The 15227-nt window shown below is 39.8% G+C and overlaps 2 protein-coding genes across 2 annotated transcripts; both read right to left on the bottom strand.

The window, feature by feature from the left end:
* Positions 1-490: 490 nt before the first annotated feature.
* Positions 491-4204, bottom strand: LOC118427641. The gene is made up of 6 exons (XM_035837522.1): positions 4056-4204; positions 3732-3787; positions 3000-3206; positions 1882-2466; positions 1389-1505; positions 491-988 (listed from the first exon to the last, which is right to left on the bottom strand). Exons 1-6 carry the CDS (start codon positions 4132-4134, stop codon positions 926-928), a joined length of 1107 nt encoding a protein of 368 aa, XP_035693415.1. The 5' UTR covers positions 4135-4204; the 3' UTR covers positions 491-925.
* Positions 4205-4275: 71 nt separating this feature from the next.
* Positions 4276-13874, bottom strand: LOC118426944 (proline-, glutamic acid- and leucine-rich protein 1-like). Its single transcript, XM_035836576.1, has 13 exons — positions 13734-13874; positions 11807-11865; positions 11228-11333; positions 10559-10711; positions 9946-10017; positions 8832-8891; positions 8301-8451; positions 7504-7633; positions 6500-6587; positions 5704-5798; positions 5187-5297; positions 4659-4806; positions 4276-4284 (listed from the first exon to the last, which is right to left on the bottom strand). The coding sequence occupies exons 1-13, from the start codon at positions 13845-13847 to the stop codon at positions 4276-4278; spliced, it is 1296 nt and encodes a 431-aa protein (XP_035692469.1). The 5' UTR covers positions 13848-13874.
* Positions 13875-15227: the final 1353 nt, after the last annotated feature.

Below are 15227 nucleotides of genomic sequence, written 5' to 3'. Positions count from 1 at the left end.
AGTTAAAAGTGCAATTATTTTAACAGGCTTGTTCCTGCTGCATTTTATTACATACTAACAAAAGGCATGCCCTTTGACTTGATTTTTGTAAAAAGACATGTAACAGTTTTAGTTTTTATGTGACTGTGTGAACTGGGTATACTTTGGCTTGGACTTCGTTTCCTTGATGTTTTGCCATTGGTTAAACAGCAGTTATAACTTTGAAATGGTTGAGGGCTTTGGTCACAGTTCTTACCAAATTAAAAAAAAAAGCTTCAGTCTGACAACACAACAACTGCTTCTGGTTTTACTTGTGCAATACTTTGATGGCTCAGGTACACATTTTACACAGGAGTGTAGTGTAGAAAGTCATTGTGTTAAGTGCCTTTCCCAAGAACACAATGTCATACTAGATATCTCTTGGTTAATATAAGCCTTTTACTTTTTATAGACTGATATCCAGTATCATTATCTGTTTCAATAGAAAAGCAAAAACTCACAACCAATAGTATCTAGTGAAATAACCATGTTTTTAATATCAACATGCTCATTGTTCAAATTAGATAGGTACAATGGATTTGTTAAGCCTATATTCAAGTTCATTCACATGCCATATGAAGGCAATCACTATGAAATAATAAAACAAAAATTTATGTTACTATAAAACAAAAATTCATGTTACTATAAAACAAAAGTTAATGTTACATTCATATAAAATTAGGGCGCCTTCTGAAAGCTGCTCACCACATCTAATATCTAGAGTGCGCAACAGTTAAATTCTATTAAATTTTTCAAAAGACATTTCATTTTCTTTCAAGTCATTCTTCTGTAAAATCTAAAAAATGGTAGCTTCAATGCAATTAACATTGCACATTGGAGGATTACAAAAATATGTCTTGATTTTGGCAGATCTTGTTGCAAAGACTTATTTTTGGATATTGACACTTCAGTTTCCATCTGGAGTGGAGTCTGGTACAAAAGCAGCCAGCATGGCCTGGAGATCTGTGTCCTGGAAACGAAAATAAAATTACAACTGTTACAGTCTTTTACAGAAAGGAATGCTCAAATTATTAGTTCAGACATAGACATACATGAACGATAAGGGTGTGCTAGTATGTGCTAACCTTGATAATTTGGAAAAGTGTACACTTTGATATGGTAAAAAAAATGTTTAGTTGAATGATACCTCTATGGAAGAAGCATTCAAACTGATATTTTCAACAGAATTATTCCACCACTGTTCAAACTGATATTTTCAACAGAATTATTCCACCACTGTTCGAAGTATGCTACTGACATAACCAACTAGCCTTAATTTGAAAACAGTACATTTACAATTAAATGTATGGCCTGAAACACCTAATGGTACCAGATTTTTAGTGGCCAACTGACTAGTTATATGACAATACCTGGCTTTCACCATCCTCATCTTCCACATCACTCTCATATTTCCTCTTCATCCCTCCAGCAATAGTGAGGTCTGTAGTATCAGCAGAAACTTCAGTCCCTCCCTCCTTAGTACGCCCCTAGAAAATACAGAAAACCACACTAGTTAACGCTTGTATTCAAGAGGTATACAAGCATACAAAATATGATTAAAATACTAAGAACAGTGTTTGGAAAGCACGGCACAGCACATTAGCCATCGGTGCTGAAGACCTTGATGTGCATATCACATACCTCAAGAATACTGTACATCATGAAATGTTTGTAGTAGTTTTATTTCCACACCTTTCCATCACTAACTCACTGGTGAATAAGCATTTTAATGTATTACTTCTATGCTTCAGAATTGCTTCAACTGTAAATTTGAAACACATCCCAAAAACTTCCTCCCCCCTTTTACCATGAAATTGAATTCCTGGGAAAATTAGAGAATTTACAGTGACAACTTAAGCCCACCTGTATTAAGACTACGTCTTCATTCCCAGACATTTTGTCCATGTCTGTAGCCTGCTGCCTTTCTGTACTGCTTACTCCACCACCAGGTCCCCCTGACTCCAGTGTTGAACTGTCTGCTTCATTGTTCCTGACATCCTCCAGAAATTCTACACTGTCCTCAGATGAACTTTGCCCTTCACTGCTACTGCTACTCCCATCCAACTGGATAACACTTGGTCCCGCGATATCCTCTTCTCTTCTAAACTTGTTTGGGAAGCTTACTGGAACCTCAGAACTTTTAATCCGGATACTTTCATGAGTAGTGGACTCTGATTGGCTAGGTTTGTCTTCCACCATCCCTTCTGATTGGCTGACTGATTTGAAAGACGGGGCTGTGAACAAGTTTCCATTGTGGGAGTCATTTTTCCGTGTGCCCTCCTCTGTGGCATTGCGTCTCAGTCCCTGGAAGTTTGATGCTAGATGATTGGTTGAAGGTTTTGAAATGATGGGCGTGTCAGCAATGATGACTGGTGATTGGAGGGTTGATGCCCTGGGGTGGATGATTGACATGCAGGTGAGCAGTGCCTCTCTACAGAAGGAAGAAACCTGAAAATAAAATCATACTTGGTTGAAATCATCCTCACATATCGCTCTATACAACTATATATGTATGAAAGAATTCTAATTCACACTGACTTCATTATACGGACACCATTCACACGCACCACAAATTTTGTCTGCGCCCAAAGTTTGCGACCATACTCTTCTTCATACAAAAAAGCAAATGAGCAAATGTATGCTGTAAATTGAAAACAAAAACACACATACAAATGGGTGAAGTCTTCCAAAGTCAAATAAGAAGAGCAAAAATAAGTAATCTACTGTTTGATATACAGGTGTCATGTTTTGTGTGTTCAGTCATTTGTTCAACCTTCTTGGCCACTTTTCATAATGAAGGGAACTTTCAGTTTTCTTTAGCCAGTTGACAATTTGGGTAACACCTAAGTCCAATTGTTTGTATAGGAAACTACTATTCAATACTGACTAATCAAGTATGACTTCTACCAATACAGATGACATTTCAAGTTGACATAAATCTTCTGTATCATTATATATCATTATATGATATTAACAATAACCTGTAAGTCATAGTCCTGCTGTCCCACACTGAAGATCTTTACTGCACACTGGGTGGGAGGTGGCCACCTAGGGTGCAGTACCAGCACAGCAGCCAGGAGGAGCTGATAGAGCCCCTTCCTACACCTGCCACAGGAGTAAGGGATGGGAGGGTCTGACTGGTTCTGATGGATCTTCAGAAGCAGGGGGATCACAAACTCCTGGGTTTCCTGAAAGGACAAAATATAAAGATGTACATTTTATCTATTTACTCAATGGTCACTAAGTAACAGGACCCAAAGGCCATTTGCAGTTTATGAGTTACATGAAAAGGACTGTAATAGCATCTTTTCTCCCATCAGAAACAGTAATGACCAAGACCAGGTCAGCTGCTTTAGGAGTGAGGACTTACTGAACCCAATAGCTTGCACAATTTAGGCTAGAATGGTTTTTGATCCATTCACACCGGAAAGGACCCCTACTCTTTTCAGTAAGGGTGTTCACATGGGTTCTTTGGCATGCTCAAGGTGTGACTTTCCTCAAACACGATACCTCCATTTAACGAATTATCCAATAATGAATAAGACATCCCTAACCAAAGCTAGGTACACATTTTCACCTGAATTACGCATTTTGAGGAAAGTCATGTTAAGTGCCTTTGCGAAAGTTGCTTGTTGAGATTTGCCAAGTACATTACAAATGCAATGAAAAAGTCTTGCTTGACTCGTTTGGACAGTTAGCAAATGTTGACTTACCTTGTGAAAGGATGGTTTGATGATTGACCCAACCACTTCTAGTACAGTCTTCAGCGCTGTGTAAAATGACAGTTTATTCAGTACATGGGTGCTAATACTACTTGTTGGTTAAACTCTTGGGACATCGCCAATAATGCCAGTCTTCTATTTCTACTTCTACACAATATAGGACAAAGTGTCTCATGCAAAGTAAAATAAATGCGCTCAAACCTCCTGATGGCCAAGCAGTGGGGTTGCGTTACCACTTGCGCCACTGTGACTACTTGGGGCTACAAATCCTCAAAAAGATGAAAACCAAAATGACCATCAAACAATCCAGCCTACCTCCCAGTGCGGCACAACAGACGTCGCTGTTGGCCTGACTGTCCACTTTCATGTGACCACTCAGGCCCTGGTCAGTCATGTCCACTCCCCTCTGTTTCTTCTTCTGTCTCTTGGACTGTTCCTGGGCCCCTGGTCTGCTAGCTTTAAGCTGGAGTTAAGATGAAGGTATAACAGGGTTGACTGTGAAGTTGTAAAACCCCCATGCACTTAAAAAGAGAATCTATTCCAACTAGAGTGAAAATGAAGTGATCTTGAACCAATTAAGCTCAATGAACTGAATGAACAGGAGAGATACTGGTCATGGCCATGTACAATATTTTAAGGTGTAGGTTTATTGTACTGAGAAATTCACAAGTTACTTTTGAAATGTAGGGACAACAACTAAGGTTGTACATATATACAGCAGAATATATTTAGTGATGGCAACACTGCCTTACCATGCTATGTCTGGTAATGTAAGACATGCTGAGACTGGCCGGCAGTTCTGTACAGTTCTACAGAGCTTCAGTCTATACTGGTTTCTTAGACTAACAACTAGACACCACTTTCAAAATTTGTATTAGAAAAGCATATTTCTATAGCATGTCTGCAGCACATCTGTGCCTGACAAACCTTGGTGGTATCTGCCTGAGGTGTGGCATCCTTCAGCACATGTTGTAGGATGACATCAGCATGACTGTCCACTCCACTGGCAGCACTACACACGTTCAGCCATACTGTCAGCACTGTGTATGCTCTACTCCGTAGGGTGCTACAAAATGGTTATGAATAATGAGTCAACATAAACAAAAAAGTTATTCATTTTCACATCTATGTTGCATTTTTACTACTTAGTTCTGCAGACTATTCTCTGAGAAAGTTTGGATTGACAAAACCTAGAATATAGTTCTGGTTTATGATGATTTAGTGGAATTCTATGTTTTTTCTTTCATGTTATCATGTATTTGAGATCACACAGTTATACAAAGTAGAAAACTATATCTTTAGTACATCTAAATGATGCAATCTCCTTGACCCAAGACACAAAGAGCCAAAGGTACTTTATACAATAAAGAGATCATTTTGTAAAATTTACAGGTTTTGACGTTATACAGTATGGGATATTTTGAGAAATTACAACTTGTACACTACCTGTAAGGCCTCTGTCTCCCTGGCACCCCCTCCTCTGAAGTGGTCCAGCCCAGAGTCTGCACCAGCAGCTGTGAGATGACGGAGGCATGTGGAACCAGGTGGCTTCTACAGCTGGAATACAAGGGGAACGATCATTAGTTATCCCATCAGGGTCTATACCGAGGTACAGTCAAACCTGTCTATAGCCACCACTTCAGGGACTGGAGAAATATGGCCACTATAGAGAAAATGTTGATCAATTGACCATGAGCAAGCTACACATGATTTCAGCTCCCACTTATCTTTCTCACCAAGTAACATAGTCTTGATCGGGAAATTCACCGACAAAGACTTGCACTTTAATGCTTAAGGCATGCATACCTTCAGCTACCGCCAAAATGAAAAAGGGAAAAGGGATGGTCATTGAATCACCCCTCATGTTGAAAATATAAAAGTATGCAGTACAATGTTTATCTTCTTCTGTGGCCATTACCTTAACAGGAAAAATTGATGTCAGAATATCACACCGGAGGCATACCTTATGATGAGGGCCTCAAGAATACTCAGTGCAGAGCAATGCATCTTGGGAAGGGCGGACATGAGAAGCACATGCTCCATGGATGCTTTTCCAAACTGTAAAACATTGGAGAAAAAAAAAGTGTGACATACTCCAAGCAAGAGACCTATGTTGCCTGGTAACTGCAATTTGGTGATGGTGATTACATAAAGGAACCTAAAAGTTACCTCCTCTTTTCAGATACACCTTTTAACTATAAGCCAATTCACAGTTTGAACTGAGCATGTGCAAGGTCAAAGGTGAAGGCCCCTAATTTGTAAACAGCTCTTGTCTTGACAATGCTTGATACCATGTCTAGATGTGTTTTGTTTATTTCTCAGGGGCCCTCAACTTTGACATATTTAATATTACCAACAATGCACAACACTTCATGTACAATTCAAACAGCAATCCAGCCTGCTGACAAGAAAACACCTGCAAAGGTATGTTGTGATAATCAAAAGCCTTCAATAAGTAACTGACAACTAATATTTCTTTCCCCTCTGTGGCTTATGCCATTGAATCATTCCTGTAAAGTGTAGTGTGTTTAGCAGGAACTACAGTGTAGCACTACTTCACCTTTATTCATGGGGTGACCTATATCCATTGTTTTGTGTTTGAAATTGCAATACTTTCAAAACATGGCAGTTCATTGTTCATCTACTTGATATGTGTAAATACTATTTACTAAATTTAATTATATTTAATCATTTATTAAAACAATGGATATAGGTAACCCCACAGATAATGGTGAACTAGTGTTACATATGAAACTTACCAGCATTTTTGGATTGACCCCCAGTGCTCTGCAGAGGAAGGCTAGTATGTCTGGTACAGGAATCCTCACTACAGCAGGGAACTCCTGACTGGAACATAATGGCATGATAGCACACAAATGGTCACTACAAGTTTGCACAAAATGTATCACTTCCAAATTTTTCTTGAGGGCACAACAGTTATTTTCTAGACTTTCACATATACCAAAGTTAGGATTAAGCAAAAATTGAGGGCCATGGGGAAAACTGGATGACAACAGGAGTTTCTTCTAAGACTTTCTTGTTTTTTTATCCAGTTTTGCTTCAGTAATTTTTTTTTACAATCTGAAAACCAACAAATTGACTTGCCATGGTCTGACTTTTTCATTGAGTCACACACACACACACACACACACACACACACACACACATCTTGGGTTGGTCACCAGTAAAGGAGAGAATACAACAAAGAAGTTATGCTACATTCTGCAAGATAGTGAACACAGGACTACCAAAACCACTTTACACCCAACTCACATTCCAGTCAACCAACAGTCGGTACCAAACACGGTCAACAACAACAAACTGCATCAAACTGTCAAAACCTAGGACCAATGCAGAAAGGAAGCGCTTCCTTTACCGTATGGCTTGCCACTGGAACACAGTTACTAAATGAACTTGTTTTTCTCTCAGTTGTATTGTTTGCATTGTACATATTATGTTTTGTATTTATGTAATGTTGTGAGTGTATTAATGTATTTTATGTAGACCACTGGAAGAATAGCTGGCAACATAATATGTTTGACATTGTTGTAATAGCTAAAAGTGGATCTGAATAAAGTCAAGACACACACACACACACACACAAACACACCTACTATTTTGTATATGTAAAATGTCCTACAATGACCCAAGCCACTATCTTTGTAATAAAAAATATCATCCTTCATCGTTGCAAACTGTTTGGGCACTTGGTTCAAAGGGTGACACCAATGTACATGAGAGTAACCACTGTACATGTACCTACCTGACTAACTGTTCTAAACAGCCACACAGGTTGTGAAACCTGGTGCTTAAGACAAACGTCCTGGCTGGATCCGACTCAGGTACTGTCTTAAGACGCAGTGATGCCTGCGGTACACTGTAGGTCTGCAAACCTACATAACACATCACAACAGAGCTATAAGTACATATAACGCTAGTTCACCTTTATTCGCAGGGTAACCTTTATCCATTGTATTTAACACCAGGGTATTTCAGGATATTAAGTTGACAGACGGAGGTCCAAAACTGCATTATAATGAAAAAAAATGCAATTTGAAATCACTGTCCATCAACGTCATATTCCTAAATGTCCTGTTTTTACGTACAACGGATATAGGTTACACTGCGAATAAAGGTGAACTTGCGTTACATGATTACAAAGTCTTTTGCACACAGTACATAATCACCTGCCCATGTTTCGGTGACCGTTGCACTGCAGCTTGGTGTTGCTGCTGCTGTGTTATGGATGCCGTCCCAAATGTATTGTCACATATAGTTACATGTCTAATGTCATTGAATGCCAAAGTCAACTCCTAAGTCAAAAAAGAAATTGCAAAAGAGCAAAATAAAAAATCCAATCTTCTGTATGCCATACTCTGTGTGTTCAGTCATTAATTCAACCTTCCTGACTGCTTAGATCTCGCAAAAAGGTAACTTTTTTCACCCATTTTTTTCTTCTTCACACAAACGCATCCGTATTGCAGTTTCCATAAAACGTCATCCACACAATTGAATCAACATGGCCTTGGTGGAAACAATAGAACAATGGACCCCACCCACCTGTCTCCATGTCCTGGTAGGCGTGGTCCAACACCTGGTGCAGTGAGCCCAACACCTGGTCACACAGGTGAGCCCAGGCCTCCGTGTACTTGACACCACCTGCCCCGCCCCCGCCACACCCCGCTAACAGTGGGCAGGTCTGCTGCGCTAACTGTACAGGGCACAGGCTGGGTTAGGTCAAGGGAAAAAATCTTGCGTTTACAGTTATGGCCCTAAATATTTTCTACTCTAATAGGAATGAGTGGATGGAGAAATCGCTAGAAAACGATTCTACAACATTTTCATCAATGCCAGCAGGTTTTTGCTGGGGTTGGTCAGGCAACATTTTGTTTTCACAGGACTTCCTGTAAATTTTTGTTGTTTAACAGTATGGAATGAAGGTTTTCACAGTATTTTAAGTTCACAGTCAAAACTTAAAATTCAAATGCTATTTTGGGTTTAAAACAAATGAGGTACAAGTGTCTTAAAACAAATGAGGTACAAGTGTCTATGTAAGAGTAAGAAAAGTACAAATTAAATGTTATATCCAACCTGAGACAGCCTGGGCTGACTGGTGTCCATAAGACCACAAATAAGAGATTCAACCTTCCCCTGGAACAACACAAACAAACACACATGTAAACAACAACATGTACCATCATCATCATTCAGATGTTGCATAACTTACACTGCGAGTGCAATTGATAACTGTAAGACTAAGAGAATATCTGAGTAACAAAGTTCTTTATTCAAAACCAGGAGGAACACAAAAGCTGATGTTTTAGTGCCTGTCTGTAACCTTCTTCATGGCTTAAGTGATGACTGATTCACCTCCAGCTGCAGTGCAAAGTGAACCACCCTGAAGAACATGACAGATGGTCACCGAACCAGCTGCTTGATATCAGCTCTCCATCAGGGGAAAGTCTTTTTAGCGAATGCCCACAAACGCCCACTCTGGAGAAGTCCGCGCTGCACGAATCTCATATTTTTTGCTTGGAATATGTCCGCACTGTGCTCCCATGCATTAATCCTGAGCTTCAAGTCAATCCATTTTGCTGGGCGTTCGCTAAAAAGATCATCGAAAATCATCAACTTTGATTTATTTCATTTCTGACCAATGGATTGACTTGAAACTCAGAATTAATGCATGGGAGCACAGTGTGGACATATTGCAAGCAAAAAATATGAGATTCATGCAGGACGGACTTCTCCAGAGTGGGCGTTTGTGGGCATTTGTTAAAAAGACTATGCGCTCCATCAGCCTCTATGATCTTTAGGATTGGCACTGTGTAGATTGACAAGATGAAGACCTTGTCTAGGCATAAGACACATTGATATAATCTTTCCATTTGCGGGTGTAAGCACTGTTCATGTTACTCTGGGAAACCAGCTCAAAGAAGCTTCGCAAAGAAGAGTTACCGATCCCCTGCCTAACGCGCGCCCTCCTGCAACTATGATGCACCCGCCCCACTACCAGCTGGCCCCACTTACGCCGGCCCGCAACTATCACTTGCTTCTCAGACTCTGGGAGAGGCAAAGCGAGAGTGGAGGCCAGCGGGTGTTGGGCGTCGGGTGGTCAGTGCGCGCGTGTGGTGGGGATCCGTAAACTAGGCCTTGCGCGCCTCAAAGGCACCTGCGTTTTCCCAGGGTATGTTCATGTACAAACCTTGGAGGATCCACAGGGACCAGGGAAGTTCTTCATACAGGACTGCAGGGCCTCAAGCGCTGATGGGAACCACTATAGAACAACAAGGAAAACATAAAATGTCTGTCAGCTAGAATGACTTTTTTCCTAATGGCAACCATAATTCATTTTAGCTTGCAAAATTGTAAGCTGTTGGTACTTTTTTTTAAACAAACACATTGCAATTGTCCTCATTGCAGCCCTACCACTGAAGAAGCCATACCTAGAAAAACTTGTCTCAGTGAAGGAAAAAAAGTTTCTAATCGGGAACTATGTCGCATTTCTGTTATTCAGAGTATGGACTATAATACATATACAAAATATACCAGGGGATCAAAAATCCGCCTTGACCTTTGTCTTCCCAAACCTATCCACTTAAAACAAATATCATTACAAAATCCATCTAGAGGGTCTTCAGTTATGTTGACCACAAATATCCAGAAACACAAACACACAGACACAGACACACAGACATATCCAAAACAATATCTCCATTTTTCATTGAGATAACAATTCTAACATCACCCCAGTACCTCATGGACATTATTATCATCACCCCAGTACCTGATGGACATTATTATCATCACCCCAGTACCTGATGGTCCTGAGCTCCCAGCAGACACTGCACCAGTGTAGGGATGTGCGTAGTGGCCACCTCTCTGGCCACCTCAGGGTACTGGGCAGCCTGCTGGACAACACTGCCCAGGACATGGCTGGCCATCTGGAGGGTCAGCGGAGAGTCATAGGCCTGGACACAAATGGACAACAAGAGTTACTGACCAATAAACACTGGTCACTTGAAATAGCCAAGTAATACAGGACCCCAGGACATGATGTGCCTTGATCCAGGCACTTTGTCCTGCACTGTGTAGAAGTAGATTCTGAAGTACATGTAGTAGTAATGTAAGCAATGTCAACCCTTATGATATAGAAATCATTCCACCTGGTACCCTTTAAGTATGAGTGCCATGGTCTCACATTTGGAATAAAGTACATTTGGAATAAAGTACATTTGCGATTTGTATAAATAAATTGACTTACGGTGGATATATGAGTTGAACATGATAGCAGTAAAATATTGTTCTGTGTACCAGGAAGAGAGATCTGTGTTTTGGTTCTAATATTCTTAAACATTGCTTCTCTCTCTTTGTGGTAGGTTGAACAGGTCATAACAAAGTGGTATTCATCTTTGATATATAATATAACTTAAGGATTTATTTCTAAGTAGAAAGTCTGAAAGCCAAGACAATGGTACCCTAAATACCTGTAGGACCTGGGTCAGCATTCGGATCCAGGTGGTACCATGCTGTATAAAGGTACCTGCACTGCACTGCTGCACCACGGTACCCAGCAAACATAGTCCCTCCAACCTATGGTACCGACATGGGGAATGAAATATATAATGCTTTGACAAACCAGCATAAACCATTGTCACAAAATACGGTAAGACTTAAACTATGCTCAAAAGTTGGAGTAAAACGTGTGGTTTGGTGTGATGTGGTGTAGCATACATGTACTCGTATTTATTTTGAGCTGCCACCACAATGCTAGTGCCTTATTTTGATGATAACCCTCCCACCAATTTATCATGCCACAAGAAATATGTATGTGTATTTTCATGGTCTTCTAAGTTCTATTACATGTACAAACTGTTCCACAGAATTGTTTCAATTCCAAAGTCAAAACGTACCCAAATACTGGTTTCATCTCCTAAGTCCCTGCGTAGATATGGGTCAATTAACTATGCCAATAGACTGCCATACTAGCGGTAGTAACATGTATGTAATATAGATATGTAGCTGCAGCCATTGTACTATCTCTGCTAGTATGGTTCAGTAGTCACCTGGTCTTGGCTGTCCCCAGACTTGTGTTGATGTGACTCACCCAGTCCTGTGCATTCTGCTGAAGGGGGAAAAGTGGAAAGTTATTTTTTCTGACTTGACCATTGCCTTATAATTGTATTCAAGTGTTGTTTAAGCTCTGTATAGACTGTATTGAATGAAAGACTACGTTTAGCGAAATGATAGACGTTAACATGGACTGCAACAACAACAAACAGATTAAAATGGAACCACCTTGATTGAATGAAAACAGCTTTCATTTCCATGCTGTTGTTTTTGTTGTTACTCTAAACTGCGCCATTACTCTAGTATGGTTGCGTAATCTAAGAGTAAAACAGATCACTGGTGACACAGGGCTCCTGACTGCGACCAAGTTGGTCGCATATGCGAGTAGAATTCCCCTGATGCGACCAGATCTGTAACCACAGTCGCACAGTGCGACCTATTACAATTAATCATCATTTATCATCCAGCCAAGTAGAATCTTTGCAGGGAAAGGCTGGCCCTGCCAGGTGTCAGTTTCCTCCCCTGACAGGGATGGTCAGCAGGGTTGGTCACACCTCATTAAGGTCTGCCATGTGTCTGTCTGTCTTAAATTACATGCACCAAGGAGGTTTAAAAATGTATTTCTACTGGACCTTTATCTATTCCCTTTGTCCAAAAAGATAGGGAAATGTGAGACTATACATGATATATATATATATATTGGTTTGGCCAAGGAGATTTCATGTATAGGAAATAACCTCCTTGGTATAGTATGGTATAGTATGGTATGGTATGATATGCTACGACAGCACGGTAAGTGGAGGTCCAGTAGGCAGTAACAAAACTTATGTATTGACTTTTTAGACAACAATTTTGCAGCCCCTGTGACAGTGAACAAGTAGGCATTTATAAAAAAATGGTAGGGTGGAAGGAAAACATTCTTGAGGTACAATCTTGGTGTTGGAGAGCGGCCTGCACTATTTCTATTTTCAGTTCAATTTCACCCATTTTGTCACACACTTGTACTTTTATACTTATTTGTGGTTTATTATTTTTATTTAAATGGTAATTTGGGATTAATCAGTTATTTTTCCATTGTTCTTACAATAAGAAGGCATAATTACTTTTTTGTCTGTGTAACTTGGTTTCAGTATTGAATTTATTTTGATCATCATCATATCGTTCCGTGCCAGTATTTTGATAATCCTTATGTTGCAAGTTTGATTCACTCATTTTTTCATTTTAACGCATTTAAAACTTGTTCGTCAACAGTCATGCCTGACAAGGCTGGAGGTACAAGAGTCGAGTCTGAATAAAGCAGCCGTCTGTAGCAAAAAAATTATGTGATTTGTCCTCCTATCCCCAAGAACCACCACATCAATGTAGGCCTTTCACCATATTTAAAGCAAGGTTGTTTTTTTTCTTTTATATTCACCTCACTTTTATATTACTGTATTGAAATATGCTATTCCAGGTTATCAACAATGATTATTAGATTTTTTGCTTCTACAACCAATTTTTATAGTGCTCCTAGATTTTTGCTGGTGCTCCTAAGTTTTAGGAGTTAGGAGCGCGGTGCTCCTAGGCCAAAAAGTTAGTCTGGAGCCCTGGGTGAAAAACATTCAAAGTGAGGGGGAGGGGGTCAAGTATGAAAATAGTAGTACCGGTATACAAAAGCCATGTAACTTTTGTAACTAATGAAGGACTATACTAGCCAAGAATGTACTAGCTTTCATAAATCGACATCATTAAAACATTGATTTTTATTGAAATCAGTTAAGTAACGTTATTCTGACATTCAGCTACAGCTATGTCAGCTACAAAACTTTTTAGTTTGAAAGCGAGCATGTGCTGAGCTGCCCCCCTCCCCCTACAATCGAAATCCCATATCAAGCCACTGCTAAGACTACTCTGGCCAATTTACATCACAGTTATGACACCTACTTCACTCTGTAGCAGTTGGTGTTCATTTGCTACTTCAATGGCCCACGGTAGTGAAGTTTTGCCGTCTTTTTCAGACAAACTTGTGAGGAGCACGTTTGCCATGTGAGCAGCCATTTTAGGTCAAACAGGGTCACCAGGTGCGCCGCCTATCAGTTTGTTATAGTACTTCATGGCGATATGGGAGGAACGGTTCTATAGGTCTTAGCGTTTCTGCTATTTAATTTAAAAAAAATAAAGATCTTCTCTATTAAAGCTTTCTTCTCTTGTGATCCGTACACCAGTTCTAGTTCTAGTCCATAGTCTGCAAACTTCCTGGTAGGAATATCACGCAGACGATGTACAGTTAATTGCTGTCAAGGACGTTGAAATCAAAGCAAAAAGTGTCTCTCATCCCAAAATGATCAAAGTCTGAATGTAGTATCCATGTAATGATATAAATAATTCTAATAGGAACATGTTTTCAATCCTTACGGATTGTTCAACCCAATCATAGCCAATAATTTCCTAGTATAACGTCCTTGGTTCAACCAAGGAGGTTACCCTCGGGTGCCTGGAAGCGTCTAGAAGCACCGTTTGCCCAGTCCTACCCGGACGCGGCTACTACAAGGTTCCGACATTACAATACGAAAGAAAACCTCGCTAAACTAGTTCTTTGTCGGTCCCTCTCTTGTTTCCTATTGACTATTTTACATGACAGGTACCAATAAAACTGCCTTGTTCTAACTTTCTTTCGGAAGTAGAAGCGTGTGATTTCCATCCTGGCGTAAAATGAAATAAAAAAAGAAATAGATTTCTGTGCATTCATCTAATTGATTACGCACTTTTTAGCAAACCGTCCGCTGAAGCACCATTTTGTATGTCAAATTTTATCACAACAAACAATAACTTAAAATTTGCTAAAATTTTACACACCTTTTACCAATCTTGAAGAAAAATGCACTCAATATACATGACAAAGTTTGTCAAACACAACGTTTTAACCTCCTTGATGATGGAAGCGATATACTAGTATTTCAATGATATCCTTCATATATATAAGCATCCCCAATAAAGTTACAATTTGAAAGCTTTGTAACATAGTAACACCCTTATGTGGGCTATTAGTTGTACATGTATGTCTGTGTTTGATACCAAACTACGCTATTCACGAAACATAGATTCAACTTAATTTGGCAAGTAAAATATAGCAAGTTTTCTTCTTGTACAATCGCGTAAATGCTGTCTGTTTTGGCAAAAAAAGCTCCTTGTTTTGGTCAAATGCCGCTCTGGCTTGTTCGTCAGCGTGAAACAATCGTTCATCTTTTGTCGTTTGTTTGTTTCTCAATAAAGAGGTCGCAAACTTAGGCACCTTTCAATGAATTCTTACCTAACTAGGGTACAATAGCTTCCATAGATTATCGGATACCCAAGCCAGCGTTTCTGTGAATTGGTTGTTTTCCAAACGAAACCAGTTCAAAGTCACGGCGTCCTCTGATACAATTAGCCCAAGCAGCG

Source organism: Branchiostoma floridae, chromosome 12, assembly GCF_000003815.2.
Source record: "Branchiostoma floridae strain S238N-H82 chromosome 12, Bfl_VNyyK, whole genome shotgun sequence".
Lineage (NCBI taxonomy): Eukaryota > Metazoa > Chordata > Leptocardii > Amphioxiformes > Branchiostomatidae > Branchiostoma > Branchiostoma floridae.
This window is presented reverse-complemented; position numbering and strand designations above follow the sequence as displayed.

Bases quoted from the DNA above. Each gene is read 5' to 3' on its own strand.
- LOC118427641 (XM_035837522.1), bottom strand. From the start codon at position 4,134: ATGACTGACCAGGGCCTGAGTGGTCACATGAAAGTGGACAGTCAGGCC. The intron at 3,207-3,731 runs GTAAGTCAACAT...TTGTCCTTTCAG, and splicing joins TCAAACCATCCTTTCACAAG to GAAACCCAGGAGTTTGTGAT. The intron at 2,467-2,999 runs GTTATTGTTAAT...TTTTATTTTCAG, and splicing joins AGCAGGACTATGACTTACAG to GTTTCTTCCTTCTGTAGAGA.
- LOC118426944 (XM_035836576.1), bottom strand. From the start codon at position 13,847: ATGGCTGCTCACATGGCAAACGTGCTCCTCACAAGTTTGTCTGAAAAA. The intron at 10,018-10,558 runs GTACTGGGGTGA...GTTGTTCTATAG, and splicing joins TGGGAGCTCAGGACCATCAG to TGGTTCCCATCAGCGCTTGA. The intron at 5,799-6,499 runs GTAAGTTTCATA...AATGTTTTACAG, and splicing joins GGGTCAATCCAAAAATGCTG to TTTGGAAAAGCATCCATGGA.